Source organism: Halichoeres trimaculatus, unplaced genomic scaffold (assembly GCF_033239565.1).
Source record: "Halichoeres trimaculatus isolate MK-OKI-2021-1 unplaced genomic scaffold, fHalTri1.1 fHalTri1_scaffold_13, whole genome shotgun sequence".
Classification (NCBI taxonomy): domain Eukaryota; kingdom Metazoa; phylum Chordata; class Actinopteri; order Labriformes; family Labridae; genus Halichoeres; species Halichoeres trimaculatus.
This window is the reverse complement of record NW_027437191.1, coordinates 30,646,906-30,664,463: the sequence shown is the minus strand read 5'-3', so window position 1 is coordinate 30,664,463 and position 17,558 is coordinate 30,646,906. Positions and strand designations below refer to the sequence as shown.

The 17,558-nt window shown below is 41.1% G+C and overlaps 1 protein-coding gene across 1 annotated transcript in view; it reads left to right on the top strand.

The window, feature by feature from the left end:
• syne2a (spectrin repeat containing, nuclear envelope 2a) overlaps window positions 1-17,558 on the top strand; it is a 129,392-nt gene that overhangs the window by 47,193 nt on the left and 64,641 nt on the right. The window contains exons 40-47 of the mRNA XM_074684749.1: window positions 6-221; window positions 1,396-2,565; window positions 7,832-8,002; window positions 10,677-10,832; window positions 10,914-11,155; window positions 13,210-15,223; window positions 16,697-17,031; window positions 17,111-17,255. Of these exons, the coding sequence (XP_074540850.1) occupies window positions 6-221; window positions 1,396-2,565; window positions 7,832-8,002; window positions 10,677-10,832; window positions 10,914-11,155; window positions 13,210-15,223; window positions 16,697-17,031; window positions 17,111-17,255 (4,449 nt within the window). The remainder of the gene's footprint in view (window positions 1-5; window positions 222-1,395; window positions 2,566-7,831; window positions 8,003-10,676; window positions 10,833-10,913; window positions 11,156-13,209; window positions 15,224-16,696; window positions 17,032-17,110; window positions 17,256-17,558) is intronic.

The following is a 17,558-nucleotide window of genomic DNA, read 5'->3' as shown; positions in this document are numbered from 1 at the left end:
CTCAGGGTTTGTTACAGGAAGTAACAGACATGGAAACAGACCTGTCACAGATTATTACTCTCAAGGACTCAGCTTCGGTCAGACCCTCAGACGAGGCCCAGGACAGCCTCTCCCTGCAGGTCAGCAACCTCCAAAACCACAAGAGGGCGCTGGAAGACAGCATTAGAGAGAGTCTGGGTCGTTTCGCAGAGAACAGGAACCAGGGAGCTCAACAAGTTCAGGCAAGTCAACAAATGGCAACGACAGAGGATAAATCTGCTCTCAATGAAAGATCTCAGTCACTTCAAGAATCAACAGAAAGCCTGGGGATAGTCACCACTAGACACCTTATTGCCCATTCATGATCCAAAATTTAAAAGGAGAAATCTGTCGTTTCTAAATAATATTCCTCATTATCTGCGGACTAGTCAGACTTTTCTGGAAGAAACAAATCTTCACTATCTTGGAGATACTGCTCAAAAACACCCAAAGATCCTCAAAGACGACAAGGAAGTTTAAAGAGAGGTAGCTCAATGCTCAGAAATACATTTCTCTGATGCAAAAATGTCAACAATGCTTCAAAATTTTGGTTAAACAAAAAGTAAAGCAGAAGTATTCTTCAAAGTTTTTGTAAACAAAAGAAAAGAGAGGTCATCTGATCTTGTTTTATTTGGGCTGATGTAAAAATCTTACTGGGAAAAGAGGATTTATTGTGACAGTTTTTTGTGGAACTCTTGTTTTTATCATTTTTTTTCTGGGATGCCAACCAATGTTAATCCTGGCAAAAGTCAGGTGTCAGTCACATGTTGTTGTTTTTTTCCCACATAAACTAAACAAAGAAATTTTGATAAACAAAGAAGATGAGAGTTACGATGACGGTCTGCTCTCCAAAACAAATGCAAACCTTGACAAGAGTTATGCGTTCCACTTGTGGTTGGAACTGGGAAGTCGGGAGTGGGAATGACGTCATCTCCGAGTTTAGCGTTACAGTTGCCAAGTCGGGAAAACTTGCCTTAACAGCAATATTTCTGTATATAAACATAGAATAATACTATTTATACAGCTGATTTATGTGACAAACACTCGTCAGAAATTCTAAATTAAAAGGAACAAAACAGAAGCTTAATTACTGTCTACCCCTGAACTCAGAATTTTCTTCTGGGAACTCGTGGGTGGTGTGGGTGCTCCGACTTATGAGTCAGAAGTTCAAACTTTCGAGTACAAATGCAGCATTACGTCCTTACGACGTTGGATGATGGTGTTCATGGGAAACAGAGTCTTTATCCCAGAAAAACACTACAGATTACAGCCACAGGTGTCTGCAACAGATAGTCTCTTAAAGTGTCTTTAACACAGGAAGTCACACTTTCATGATGAATGATTTTTAAGTGTGCTTTCTTTTTCCTTTTTTCACAGGTTGGTCTTTGTGAAGAAGATTTAGACCAAGATCTTCATCATGGATTGGTTGAAGAAAGCATCTCCATCACGCCGCATTCAGCATCACCTGGAGAGACTCTGGTCACGCATCCTTCACATCCTGTGACAGACTGGGAAGAAAACTCAGCAAGCCACCAGAACGACAACAAAATCAAGAACAAAGACACTTTAGAAACAGACAGAGAAGATGTAGATGGATTCCCAGCAGTAGATATCATCAAATCAGAAACCAAGGAGTCAGTATCACCAGAAATAAATGACACAACTGAATTGATTCATACTACAAACACAAGTTTAACAGCCCAGAAAGCGGAAACAGAGCCACTGCTGAATGACTGCCCCTTTAACCAGGACCGTGAACTGTCGGTGGCAGCTGCAGAAAAATCCAAAGAATTAATTCCAGCATCTTATGTAGCTTCCTTTATTGAATCTACGCCCACAAATGTTGAAAAACTTTCCCTTTTTAGCCCAGAAATTATGTCTGAACATCAAACAATCCAACCAGAGACAGACAGCCCTGTCAGCCCAAAGAAAGTGTTCACTATCGTGTTAGAGATGGAGCCACGGGACATGCTAATCCATGAAGACACAAGTCCAGATGTACCTGAATGTCAGACAAGTGTTGAGTTTCCTGAGGAGAAATCTGGACTTCCCTCATCACTAATCTGCCCTGGATTTGATGAACCAGACTCAAAAAAGAGTCACTCAGTCTCAGAAAACCTGCAGGATATAAAACCCACAAGTGCCAGTTTATCATTCCAGGAAACACATGAGGTAACCCACAACCAGGTCTTAAATTCCTCCACGCCATGTGGCAGCGTTGCTGAACTCACTGTTGCACACGCAGCAGGAACGAGGTTTCAGGATGTCAGAGCGGAGGAGATGACAGATTTCTGCGAGGCTGAAGGGCAAACAATGAGCTCAGTCATCTGCAGCGCGGAGGGAGACGTTGCAACAGAAACACAAACACCCACAAGTGACAATAAAGAGCAGAGTGCTGCAGCGAGCACGGGGGAAGGAGGAGGGACGGAGAGCACAGGAGACCAAACCGGCCTTGAAGCCCCAGAATGCAAACTTTCAGGAATGCTTGAGGGACGTGATGACGAGGAACGTGGATGGATGGCGGCTTCAGAGGAGACACAGACTCAGGTAGATGTTGCATTGAAGATATATTGTATTTCATCCTTTTCTGTCTTATTATTCCGTCCGCGCTTAGAGCTCTAATTAGACCCCCTAAGCTAGCTCAAAAACTCACCAAAATTGGCACACAATCAAAAAATTTTACCAAATATGACCCCCCAACATCCCATGATATGCTCTGTAGCGCCACCTAGGCACTCAGAAACACACTAAAATGGCTCTAATGAGCTGTAGGAGTGTCGTCAAAATGTTCGTCTTATTGAGACGCACAAAAAGGGTGAGGTTTTTTTCGCCTGACTTGCACAGGAAGCCAGCAATCTGCCTTTCAAAATAAGATTTCGCTGCATTTTTACCCTTTTTGCAAAATTTATCTCCTCCAAACCATAAGTGGTATCGGTTTGAAATTCACTCACATGACAGACTAGACCCTGTTCTACAAAAGCTATTCAGGAAGTTGTTTTTTGAACCTGGTTTTCGAAGGGCGAGCCCTCATAGTTGGCGACCGTTCACAGCTTCCTCCATGTAAACAGATGGGATTTTTCATTCCTGACCATGAAGGCTGCAGATTAGGGCCTCTAGACTAAAAAAGTAAAAGTTGTACAGCTTTCAAAATGACATGAATGGATTCCTGACAAAATTTCCTACAAAAATATCATATTTTTACACAGATTAGGTCAACATTCTGGCCTATATGACGAGTAGTTTGTAAGGTTTTGGTGAATTTGAATTCTCCCTCTGCTATGATGATGTCACACACTGATGAGGAGTTCCGTGCAGCTGGTCATGTGACTCAACAGAGGAAATAATGACTCCCTCCACTACTAAATTGCTTATTAGACCCCCTGAACATGTTAAAAACTCACCAAAATTGGCACACACATTATGAGCGTCAAAATCTTCGATATGATACCAAACATGACCCCCAACATTCCATAATATGCTCTCTATCCCCATCTAAGCATACTAAAATGGCTCTAGCAGCCACTAGGAATGTCCTACAGAGATTAAACCAACGTCAAAATGTTTGTCTCATTGACACAAAAAAAAATTTATGCTGACACCCCTGACCTATCTCCAACAGGAAGCTGGCAATTTGCCTTTAAAAATAAAATTTCAGTTTTCAGCTCTGTGCAGGCTGCCGCATTTGGGCCTCTAGACAAAAAAGTAAAAGTTGTACAGCTCTGAAAATGCCATGAATAGATTCCTCACAAAATTTCCCACTAAAGTATGATGTTTTTACACAGATTAGGTCAACATTCTGGCCTTTCTGACGAGTCGTTTGTTAACACTTGTGAATTTGTGAATTTGAATCCCCTGCAGTTGTGTGATGATGTCACACACTAGTTAGGAGTTCCGTGCAGCTGGTCATGTGACTCTGCAGAGGAAATAATACATGGTATCAACTGATAAAGCACTAAGATGGCCAGAAAGGGATGAAACCCTAACAGTGGAGGTAATACCTTGCCAGTGGAGGGAACAAAAAAGGAACAACAATTCGGCAGAAAGGACCCGAGGACCTGTCTTTAATTTGCTTTCTGCCATTTGCACAGGTAAAGGACACAACAGGTGCAGTGCAGCCTTTATGAGCTGCTTTTAGAGAAATCTTCACAGAATAAAAAGTACAAAAAAAAAACTCTCCTAAATAACAGGCATCATGTCCTCTGTGACATTTATCAACCGTTTATTTGTCCTCATGTTACCCTGAGTTTGAGGAGGGGGTGCTTCCTGTGAAACTTTGCATTTTGACATTTGTAGAGTGAATTTTTTATCCTCAGTTCAGTCCAGGACTTTTCTGGAACTTATTTCCTTTTCGGATATTTATTCCTCCCACCGTTTGGCATTTGAATGTCATAAACAGAGCCCAGGTTTGATGTTTATCTTTTTTGTCGGACATGGCTTTGCCAGTCGAGGAGCTGTACATTTCCTGTGATACAGAAGAATGAACATTTTAAATCAAAGAAATATGCCATAAAATTAAAGCCAATAAGAGGATCTTGCATTAGTTTGCATTAGAAGTTAAGATGAACTTTCCTCAAAGAAAAACAGAAACACATTTGATTGTTTTAACTATCTTCAGAAACAGTGCAGGACCTGACCGTGACCCAAACCTTCATCTCTGGCTTTTACATCACCCACTGAAAACCTGGTTGAATCTTACTGGCTTGTGCACAAAGGTTTTCATGTGCAGCTTTGTAGAAACAGCATGTGTAGCTGGCAGCATTCTCTACGAGCCAGAATGCTTAAAGGAGCCGAGGAATTTCTCCAAACCGCCTGTAATTACCCCGAGTAATAACAGCCCTCCTCTTTCTCTCTCTGTGTGTGAAGAGCTGACATTTGTTTTCCTGCAAGAGTGTCCAAACATGTTCCTTCAAATACCAAAATACTTTTATAAACATAAAAAAGACAGAAAGAAAAAACTATTAAGTTCATATCGGGATGTTACAGCTTGTTGTGAAACAGGTAAATTTTAAAACTGGAACCAAGTCTTTACGAGCTACAAAAGCTTGAACACCCAGAGATATTAAAATATGTCTTGTTGAGTAGGTGGCATGTGGTTTTTAAAACCAAAGGTTTAGCGTAAGTTAAGCTCCTTAAAAGTGAGGCCAAGATGAATTCTCTATCTGCTGCTAGCTCATGCTTAAAAAATGAAAAGGAAAAACTATCTAACAAGCTTTCTGACTTATTTTATGATGAAGTTTATCTTAAAAGTTTGTTTCAGTTAATGATAACATGCTATAAAAAGGGATTGTGACGTCGTGATTGACAGCTTTATTGACAAATGCGCCTCTTGTTGTGTTCTGTTCTGGATTAACAAAGTAGAGGAGACCAGTTGATAGAAAAACAAACTCTGACACAGGAGTCACTGAATTTTACTTATACCGTGGTCTGGGTGAATACTCGATTCTGATTGGCTGCAGGGTGTCCATTAAAAAGTGTTATAGGACACCTATAAAAAAAAGTAGCCTGATTGTTCTAAATTATTGCGCTGGCTCAAACGCTAATTGGTAACCGTGGCAACAGAGACTCGGAAGAAACATTAACAGACCTTATTTCACAGGGTTTTTAGCACTAATTACTGAATGTTGTCAAGGGTTGTAGTATATTGTTGCAACAACTGATTGTGGTAAGTTGGATATTCTACATTATTTTCTATTTGCCACACTACCTCTGTTTATCCTCTGTCTAAATTCTTGCTTATGTTGTGCAACGCTTTGGACAAAAGCATCTGCTAAATGAAACTGTAAAACTGTAGACTTACCGTACTGACCAAAATGTAGGACGACCCAGATGATAAGCTGACCCCCCTCTTTTCAAGACCAATCTTCAGAAAAAGACTGATCTGCTTCACATTGGACGGTTCAGTGGACATCTCGTCGGGCATAATCCCTCACAGAAACCAAAAGTGTTAGCATCATTATTAGACTGTACCCACAGACTTTATAAAACAAGGACGTCGTCTCCCCGACGTCACCTATCTGTTTCTGAAACAGAAAATGAAGCACAGCATAGGGCCCCTGTCGGTCACGTGACCCTCAGCTGTGCCTCTTATTGGGCAGGCTCGCGATTTTGATATCCTCTGAATGGCCTAGTAAGAAAAAAATTCACTCCTACACAGATGGTGCTGATAGTAAAATTAGCGACTCAGACAGGAGACGTTTTTTGAACCAGGCTGTAAATATGTTCATTTTTGCTTTTTTTGGCTTGGTGTGTTTGTGACTTCCAGTTCTTCCAGAGCCAGCTTCAAACGGACATTCGAGAAACAGCAAATTTTAGCACTTCAGCATTGTCTCATGTTCTTAGACTGGAGGTTGCCGCTTGGACAGTATCAACATTGCTAACTCATACATGTGTTGTAGTTAACAAAAAAAAAAGTGTGACGTCGGTTTGCATTCATACCACTCAGATCACTTTAACACGGGCTTTTGCTCTGAAAGATGTCACTGACACTAGGGTGATATTAGCTTCACTTTTGTTTTAACAATGGTAGCAGTTTGAGGCATGTCGTCCATCTCTTTATACAGAACTTTACTTTTTAAAAAAAAAATTACTGACACTGACCAACACTGCAAAAACTGACATTTTAATCAAGTGTTTTTGTCTTGTTTTGAGTAAAATTTGTCTTTTTACACTTAATATAAGACACATTTAACTGACCAGTCCAGAAAAATATTTTTTGTTTTTTTTTCAAGTTAATTGAAGACAAAATAAGGTCTGAAGAAGTAAAAAAAATCTAGTAACTTTTCTCTTGTTCCATTGGCAGATTTTTTTAATTTTTCTTCAACTTGTTACAAGTTATTCCGACTAGAGCTGCACGATTTGGGGAAAAGGTGCGATTTGCGATTAGGTGGACAATATTGCGATTGCGATTGTGCTTGCGATTTGATAAAAAATGTTGTGTCATGATGAGTCTACAGACTTGCTTGGTTATCATGGAGAAAAATCTGAATTGCATGTGCTGACATTGCGATTGCGATATCCTCTTTTGCGATTACGTAATTGCGTGTGCTGACATTGCGATTGCGATTGCGAATGCGATAATCGTGCAGCCCTAATTCCGACCTCATTTTTGTCTTTAAATAACTTTAAATAAGACATTTTTCTAGACTGGTCAGGTGAATGTGGCTCATATTGAGTCTAAAAAGACATGTTCTACTAGAAATAAGACAAAACACTTGATAAGATTTCAGTTTTTGCAGTGCAATCACACTTATCTGTGTTAAAGTTCTCAAATTAAGGGAAATTTCCACTTTAAAACTCCAGTCTTTAAAAAAAAAAGTTTCAATTTTCCTTTAAAGAAAAAAAAAAATCTTTTCTTTTACTCACAACCTACAGCTGCTTTACTGTGAAGCGGCCAACCAGGAACCTGCTCCTGTTTCAAATCCCTGTCCCGCTCTACCTGCTCAAAGCCACGCCCTGCTCTTACCAAAAACATGTCAGGAGGAACCTCCCCTGTTAGAAATTGAGTCACCACACAGCTCGAGTCATGTTTTGGTGCTCGTTCTGTCTCACCAAGTTATAACAGATCACTCATTTCTTTAAAGGAAACAGGGAGGTAACTCTTTGTGGCTGAAAAGACTTCTCCCTTGAGGCAGGCTGCTCCCTACTCAGGCACATTCTTCTGCTAACTGTACTGACTCGCTGGGCCACCGTAGGCGTACGGATATTTACTGCTGCAGAGCAAGGAACGAGCAGGAAGCTATGTTATTATCTGTGGACAAACACAGGAGAGCAGCGGGCTTACATGTGTCACCACCCTCGTCCTGTGTGTGTTCAGCCTCAGATCCAGGGAAGCATGGAGCCTGAGAGGACAGCGCCGGGTTGGAAAGCCGATCTGCCGGCTGGGGAGGCGACAGGTGGATCACCTGAGACGTGCAAACACAGGTCCAGCATGCAGAAGATCCTGAGTGAAATCCAGGGCTTGGTGGAGAAGAGTAACATCATCAATGTGAGTATTTACTGGCTTAACACACTCATATGAAAAGGTCTGATTTTTTAAATTTGAAGGAAAAAAAGTAAGTTATGAATTTTGGATAATATCAGTGAAAAAGAAATGCAAACTTCCCAGCTTCTAAAAAGCTCAAGAGGTCAGTTACACGAACACTAAACGAGGAAACGATAAGCGCTGTGGTGTTTTGATTGATGTTTGTGTATTCCCATGATGCTGCACACAGGATGGTTCACAGGAAGGACACATGAGATACAGAGACTTCCTGCAGGGTCATTAGTGGGTCTGTAATTACTAAGAGCACAGTTTGTGATCAGATCTGATACTGTTTGACTCTTTTCTGATGTTGGTTATGATATTATCATTTTGAAGAGAGTGGAATCTGAAAGAAAAGTGATAAATGAAGCAGACGAAGGCTGAAAATAAGAGGTGAAACTTCCTGGTGCTTATAATTGCCGTTGAGTAAACAAGCCGTGTTTTAGCCTGCAGTCAGATAAATCTGTTTAAACCAGAACAGAGTGAAACAGTCTAATTATCCTGTTTGTTCTTTAATTCTTAAACACTTTGTTTTTCTCTTAGTTTCCCTATTTTTCAAATGGATGTCATAAAATCACAGAAATAATCTGATGATGAAATCCATCTAAGTTCTTCACATGAGATGATGATGATGATAAAAGTATTTCCAAAGCTTTAACAAAAAGAAACTCCTAATTTGATGTTTCTTACATGAAAGCAAATGGATCGTTTTGGGGCTTTTAAATGTTCAGAAAGTCCCGTCTCAATCTGGAGATGTTGCTTCTTTCCATCAGTGCCTCAAACAGAAAACTAACAGACACAGAAATGCTTTTATCCTATTTTTATGACCCTCAAACGACATCAGTTGATGTTCTAAATGAGCACAAGTCAATTTTCCACTCCATTCATTCTGATATGGGATTATACTGAGGATTTTGTTGATTCTCTTTTTCCTGTTTGCTGGAGGGCATGTACTTTTTATATTATCTATTCTACTGAACACATTGATGCTATCCTGAAGGAGATGGGTAGTGGTATCGCAATGGCGAAGAAATGACTTTCTTATGTCCCTTCAAACATTGTGGAACAGGTGAGTAAATCATTCATTTTATGTCACCTGGATTATTGTACACCTGTGTGGTCCTTTGCATCTAAGGGTCAACTGAAGAAATTGCAAACTGCCCAGAACAGAGCTGCCAGGTTGTAAATAAATAAATAAATAAAAGTAAAAATAAATACAGAAATAAATACAAGAAAAAATGTGGAAATAGAATTAAATATCAATCAATAAGGAAATAAAAATACTCTGCCCTCATATTTATTTATTTTTTATATTTATTCATTTATTTTTAGGCAGAGAAATACAGCATGAAATACAGGAGGAAATGTTATTTAAATGAGGGGGCCGTCCTTACTGTGTCTTGGGTTGAACTGTTTGACTATTGGTGGATCAACAAGTGAGTGAAGAGATGGACTAGATGTGACTTTCAACAGCCACAGTTAGAGGAAATCACCACACGGCTCCCAATACCTGCGTCCCTATTACAAAAAATTGTCACAAAATCAAAGCAATATTTCTGAATTTTTGACAAGGTAAAATTGTGCCTCGCTGGTGTTTCCATTATGACTAGAACTGTGCACAACTTGAGTAAAATAAAACCTAACATCCGCCTGGACCATAGACTGTATATAGAGTGGACAGTGTGGCTCCGCCATTTACCATTGTCACTTCTTGACTCTACCTCCCGACATGTTTTACAATCCCCGAAAAAATACACGAGAATGGCAGCTGTCAATCATTGTTAAACATGACGTAAAGCCTCGTTTTTAACCTCTTTTCACTAATGAACTAACAAAACATTTCAGAAAAAAGAGGATTTGAATACAAGACAGCCAAATAATATATTCAAATCACCACAACAATCAGACGTGAGAAACATTTTTACGAGGTGTATTAATTTTTTAAAGTTTGACCACAGCCCATCTGGAATGACTGGGGAGCTGGATTTTTTGACCTATACTGCAGCCAGCCACCAGGGGGAGCAGTTCTTGAGCCGAGCAAGATGACTTTCATTTTTTTTGACAGTCTATGGTGTTTCCCCTACCATTTTATTGGTGGGGTAGTCCACCCCTCTCCCTGGAAGTCAAGTTAATTTTATTTTCCAGTAATCGAGTAATCAGTTCTATTCCCAACGGACTAAATATTTTTATCTTATTTATCTTATTTACATGACCAGATGTCATTTGTATGTATATTGTTGCGTTCACGTATCCTCTTGCACTCTGTTTTGGGCACAGGCAAGTCCTTCCCCGACGCATTAACAGACACACACACATACTCCGTAAAGTGGACAGAGAGCCTGGAAAACCACCACAAGGAACGTACAAAAACATCTTCCAGCACCTTCTCTGTGAAGATGCAATGCTGACTCTGCCGTCGCTACCCCTCAAGGCTGTAAACCTTGGAAAAACACTGCATTTGAAATGTTCTTGCCACTTATAGTAAACCACAGACACACCAAGCCAGAAAATGTTGCTCTTTTTAAAAAGAAAAGAGAATGACCCATGAAAAGACATTTTCCAGGACAAACTATAGTTTTTGTTTTTTTTTGGAAACGGTTAACCTGCTTCTTCACTTCAGTTTGTTTCCTTTTTGCAGCGAACACCACACATCGATTTAAGCTGGTACCTGAAGTCCTCTCCTGGTGAACCAGAGATCCGATTGATACGAACTGTCCAGAAAGTCCTGGCATGTCGCTACCAACCAGCACAGCTCGACGTCACTGCGATGGTCAAACAGCTTCAGGAGGCAGAGGTACCTCCTCTCTTCATCACTCTTCAGCTTCACTAAGCTAACTCCTTTTCTGACTTTTCGTCTGGTGTCTTTCCTCTGCAGGGCTTCAGGCTCTGTGTGCAGGAGCAAGTGTCCACATTAAAAAGCTTGAGTGGCTCCAGGACCTGCAGCCCTCATGTCTTAAAAAACATGGAGGGACAGTGCAGTGCTGCTCTGTTGGACGCGTCTGCCACTGTGCAGGTCAAAGCCGCTCAGCTGGACCAGGTCAAACAGTATCAGAGACAGATGAAGATCATCAGAGCTTTCTTGGCGGTTGTAGCAGTCGAGAAGGAGAAGATGAGCCTGTGAGTAGTTTGACCTGTTTCTGTTTTCATGTTGACTAAAGTGCCAGTTATCCTTTCTTTTTCTTCAGGAAATTTTGTGACTTTTCCTCATTTAGGGTCATGAACATGTGTGTAGAATCTGGAAACTTTAGTGTGTACTGAAATGTCTGTGCACAGACTGTACACAAAGATGATGTTGCCGGTCATTTTAACCCTCTCCCTTTAGTTTGGGTAAGTTAGCTGTTCAGATCCAAAATAAAGTTGTTTCTGTGAGGTACTTTATTTTGATGGCCCAATAATTTATCTTCTGACTGCCTATGAAAAGAAATTTAGACCCAGAGACCCAGGTGTGTGTAGAGGAGGATCTTTCTCTTCCTTGTCCTTGAACTAGGAGAGTGTTGCGGAGGGAAGATTTCAGAGACAAAGGACGATGTTATTGATGATGCAGATCGTCAGTTTTCCTACAATACAGAGGATTCAGAGGACAATTCTGCTGTTGTCTCTCAATCAGAAAGACATGGGTATCTAAAGATGATAATATAAAATGGTCAACATCACCGGTGGTGTTCAGTGACTTTTTGATGGGAGGGGGCCAAAACGAAAAACTACAAAAAAAAAACAAAAAAAGAAGAAGAAGAAGAGCACTTTAGTACACATTTTTCCACAGAAAAGGGTAGTTTGTTGTGTTTTAGCCAGCCTAGGGTGCAGTTAAGTGTGTGTGCAAACCAGTAGGGCATTTTAGCACAAGTTCTGGTTCCCAAGAGAACACTTTAGTGTGTGTTAAGGCTCCAAAGTTAGCACTTTAGGCACCTTAGAGCACTTCATTGTTAGTTTTGGCCCCTAAGAGAGCACTAAAGTGTGTGTTTGGGTTCCAGGGAGAGAACCTTAGTCTCCATAGATGCACTTTGGGGTTTTGGCTCCAAAGAGACCCCTTAAGGCTCAAAAGAGAGCACTGTAGTGTTTGTTTTTTGCTCCAGGGAGAGCACTTTAGTGTGTTTGGGCTTCAAAAGAGTGATTAAGGGTATTTTTAGGCTCCAGAGAGAGCACTTTAGGCTCCAAAGACAGCACTTTAATGTTAGTTTTGTCCCCCTAAAAGACCCCTTAAGGCTCAAAATAGAGCACTTTATAGTGTTTTTGGGCTTCAAAGAGAGCACTTACATGTATTGGGCTTCAAAAGAGTGCTTGAGTGTATTTCTAGGCTCCAGATAGGGCACTTTAGTGCTCTAAAGAGAGCACTTTAGGCTCCAGAGAGGGCACTTTAGTGCTCTAAGGAGAGCACTTCAGGCTCCAAAGGGAGCACTTTAGGCTCCAGAGAGAGCACTTTAGGCTCCAAAGGGAGCACTTAAGGCTCCAGAAAGAGCACTTCAGGCTCCAGAAAGAGTACTTTAGGCTCTAGAAAGAGCACTTTAGGCTCTAAAGAGAGCACTTTAGGCTCCAGAGAGAGCACTTTAGGCTCTAAAGAGAGCACTTTAGGCTCCAGAGAGAGCACTTTAGGCTCCAGAGAGTGCTTTAGGCTCTAAAGAGAGCACTTCAGGCTCCAAAGGGAGCACTTTAGGCTCCAGAGAGAGCACTTTATTGTGTGTTCAGGCTCCAAAGAGCCCATTAAAGTGTGTGTTTAGGTTCCTTTGAGAGCACTTTAGTGTGTGTTTTGCTAGGTCTGTCTTTTTCAATGGGGCAGTGAAACAAGTTTCTCTTGTGTCAAATGATAAAATTACAGAAAGCACACGGGGACAGTCCATCTAACATGTGGAGAACATTAAAAATGTTGGAGAATCTGAGAAAATTTGTTGAGGAAATGAAAAAACAATGTGTTTTGGAAGAGGAGAAAACTTTAAATAAATAGTTTTTAAGTATAGCTTGGAGTCTATAAATGTTTCTTTTCTTTTTTTCTAAATGTTTTTATAATCTAAAGCAAAGGTGTTGTTGGTTTTACCTTTTTTTTTTTTCTTTTAAGTTTTAAGTGGATTTAAATAGTTTTAACATATTCAACATAATTTTCCCAACATAACATAACGGTAAAGTCATTATTTGTGTTTAACTTTATTAACTCAAACTTTTGTCTTTGGTTTTGTCAGAGATGCTTTGGGCAGCAGCTCCCTCCAAGCAAGCAAACTCCACGGCCTGCTGCAGACCATGGTGCTAAAGAAAGGCATGATGGAGGAGCTCCTCCGCATCAGCAGCCAGTTATCCGTCCATCTGAGCGACGCTGAAAGCTCAGGAGCTCTACTCGCCCAACTGGGTGATGTCCAGGAGGAGTGGAGGCTTCTAGAAGGAAGCATCAAAAGAGCTCTGCAGCACGCCTCCAGCTCCACCTCTCAGTCCTCTCTCCTGATTAAAGACACCAAACAGCTGCACGCCAAACTGGAAGCTCTTCAGACATCTGACTTCGACAGCAGCGACAACAAAAGTGCTTTAGAGTTTGTTTGTCTGACCACAGACCTCAAACTCTACAACCAGCTCTATCTGCACCTCCAGTCCGAGTCGGACGCTCTGATTCATTTCTCTCTGGGTCAGATAGAGAAAGCTGAGATCAAGCGTAACCTCCAGGAAGTGGCGTCCTTGCTGAACGTGACTAAGAGCAAGCTGGATATTTCAGCGTACGGCTCTTCAGGGAGGATGAACAAACAGTTACAGGACTTGATCACGTGGGCCAAGCAGGCGGAAAACCACATCTCTATCGGGAGGAAGTTGGCGCTTTTCCCAGAGGAGGCTCGGCTGCAGATCGCTGAAATGAAGAAATTCCAGACGGATGTTTGGTCGCGGCGGTCCAAGATGAGGGCGGAAGTTGAGCAGATGAAAGACGTCGAAAAGGAGGAAAGCGACCAGGTTGTTAAAACCGTGGAGGATCTCTATGAAGCCATCGCCGACAGCTTGGATCATGTTCTAGACACCATGAAGAAGAACTTAAAGGAAAGGGAGAAACTGTTGTGTCAGCTTGCGAGTATGGACGCCTGGCTCGCCGAAATGCACGCCAAAAGAGACCCCTGTGTGCATGTAGACAATGTTTCGAAAGCGGACATCAGGGAGCTGGAGATCGAGCTGAAAAGTCACAAATTCACCACGGTGAAGATAGAAAGCACGATAAAGCTCGTGGAGGAAATGGCCGAGAGGTGCAAAGAGTTAGCGACGGGGTTGAGCCCAGGAGAGAGCCGCTACCTCGTCAACAGACTGTCAGGTCTTTGGACAGAGTTAGACGGGTTGATCGCGCTCGAGAAAGCGACAAGCTGGGAGTTAGAGGAGCTGATTCATGAGAGGACATCTTCAGACGAGGAGTTATCCACCATCCAAGCGAGTTTGAACCAAATTTCTGCGGATTTAGCTCAGCAGAAGTTCCCTCTGACACAGGAAACCGTTTCTAAAATCGTGACGTTGAAGCACATGCTAATGGAGCATCAGTGTCAAGCGCAGGAACTCCAGCACTGCCAGGAAGCCAAGCGAAGCGCTCTGCTGTGTGCCATCGGCGAGCTGCAAGACCAGTGCAAAGCTCTCAGTGTCAGCGCCTTCGAACAAGAGAAATATCTGCACCTGAGGAGCCAAATGGAGGAGTCCAGGGACATCGCTGAAGAGCAGATTCAGCACGCCAAAGATAAAGGAGCTAGCTTGGGTCAGAGGTTTAAACAATGTCAAACGCTTTTAGTTGAACTACCTTTGGTGAAGACGCAGTGTCAGGAAGCAGCAGATCAGCTGGAGGCCATTGCTCAGGAGCTGGATCCTCCTGAGCTCAACGCAGAGAGGCAGAGGATTCGTCAGACAGTGGAGACTTTAGTCTCCTGGGAGGATTCAGTCACGCTTGATATCAAGAATCTGGAGGCGAAGCTTCTGTTAGGTCTTCATTTCTCCACAGAGCTTCCTGCGTTAGTCGAGTTTTTCCAGAGAACCAGAGAGGAGCTGCAGGGAGCTGAGCCTGTAAGCCCTGAAGAAAAAGCCATAGATGTTGCTCTGAGAAGGTGTTGGGTTGTCTGGAGGAACATGGAGTCTGGGATGAGGGTGTTGGAGGGTCTGGGCCGTAAAGAGAAGATCAACCTGAACAGCTGCAAGGAGCTGTACTCTCTGAGAGATGCAGCAATGCAGGAGTGTCACCTGAGAATGGTGAGTTTAACCGCTGAGGTCATGTTACACCTGGGGTCTGCAGCCTTTACTGTCATAAGAGACATTTTGCCCCAGCTCACCTGGATCAAAGTCATTCGGGTGCCACAAACTGAACTTGATCTTCACAAAAAAGTTTTTAAAATTCTAAACAAACTAACCATCTAGTAAATAATTATCTGAACAATATTTTTTTTTTATATTTATTAAATTGTCCATGTGATGTGAGTTTTTATTTTTAATCAATTAATAAATTAGCATTTTTTATTGTCATGAAGTTCACAAATTTGCAAAATTTATGAATTTTAATAATTTGCTGAATGTTTCAAAAAATTTAAAATTTCTAAATTGCTTTAAAAAAAAAAAACTTGCTTTTTTTTCAAAAATTTGCATTTTTTTCAAAAAATTTAAAATTTCAAAAATGTGCAAACTTTTTTTCAAAAAATATAATTAAAAAATGTGGAAAATTTTGTAAGAATTGAATAAATTTGCAAAAAATATGAAAAATTGTTACTCCAAAAAAGAAACACTTAATTTTCAAAAATTTCTAAAATTAAAAAAACGCATTTTAAAAAAAAGTGGAATTTAAATTATGTGCTAAACTGTGCAGAAATTTAATTTTTTTTTTTGCAACAATCAAAAAAATTGTTTAAAAAAAAAAAAAAATTGAAGCTTTGTTGATAGATTTGATGCGTATCTAGTTCAACAAAATGTTAATACAGGATTTTATTAAGTTTTCATGTCTTCAATCATCGACACCCCCAGTCAGAAAAAACAAAAAACCAAACAAACAAAAAAAAAATAGAATTTCATCCAAGGGTATTAATAAAGTAGACAATCTTAAATAAAATTAAAATTAAAACTCAAATTCTTCATTTTAATAATATTTTTTAAAGCTACAAGAAGCCACTGCAGAGGAGTCAAAGAGCCATAGAAGGCCCCAGAGCTGCACGTTGCAGACCCTGTGTTACACTGTAAAAAAAAAACAAGGAAAAAATGTAAATGACTGGTTGCTACAGCTGCCAAACAAAAACCTTTGAATTAAAATAAAGTATCCTTATTGAAATGAAGAGCAAGTCAGTACATTTAAAGGAAATCTCATTCAGAGCTCTGCAGACAAATACCTTTAGTTTACAGCAAAAACTTTTTATTGTGACAGCGTTTTGTGACCATGAGTGAAGGGGAAGACAGTCGATCTAAGACCCTGCTGATTATTGAGTTATTGCGTTGGGGTAACAGGCTGCCTGTGGACGTCTGCATGGACCAGCTGTGTAATCTTTGCTACACTTTATTGTAAAAATGACCAACATGGCAAAGCCCATCAGCACATCTTGTTATTAACATAAAACACACTGTGAAAATCACTAGATGCGTCGTCCGCGCCGTGGAGCACAGAAATTAGGATTTTGTATCTTTTAATGATACAGTTTATTTTTTCTCTGGACTTCGTGTGATTGTTTAACATGTGTCCAACAGGAGAGTCTGTCCCAGGCTCGAGAGTCCCTGAAGGATTACCAGTGGGCCTCTCAGGGAGCCATCGCTTTCCTCCATAACGCTGAAGCCACCTTCCTCTCAGCTCCTGGAGGCTTTCTGGACTGTACCGAGGAACAAAAGCAGACTCAGCAGGCTCTGGGGGTTCTGGAGGATGGATTTCAGGCTCATATCTGTCACCTACTGGAGCTGGTCCCCCAACAACCCTGCCTCAGTCGCTCAAAGACCAAGCAGCTCCACATCAGTATCTTCAGCCAGTTACTGGTGGGTCGAGCCGTACTGGAGGCCCAGGCTCAGCTCAGGCTGGAGTCCCTGCAGAGGTAACGGATGTTTAATCTCTTTTCAGCTGTTCTGAATAGTTTTTGTCTCGTGTGCTTTAATATTTTTTCTGTCTTACAGCTGTGAAGTAAGACAGCAAGGCCACAGGAAGTGTCACGAGGACATACGTCAGCGTCTCTCAGGGCTTGAAGCTCAGCTTTCAGAGTGCGCTGCAGAGCAGGTGACATCGTACGACAAGTGTGTCGCCCAGCAAAAAAGAGCCAGGGTGGGTTCAACAAAGCTTTTATTTTGTTATTGGTGAGAAAATATGTTGGTATCTACTTAAAGAGGGGGTATCATGCTTTCCCGTGTTTTAAACATGGATATAAGTAGAAATGTTGGATGTTTGAAATAAACGTGCTGATTTTCAAACTGCTACATCTTCATAAAGTCGATCAAAACAGTCAGTTCTAAAAAAAATAGCACAAGCTCTGAAGACTTAATGAAATAATGAGGTCATCACATATGGGGCGGTTGGAGGTGTGGGCCTCAAACACCAAGGTCTATCCATAGTTCCTACCCCAATGGA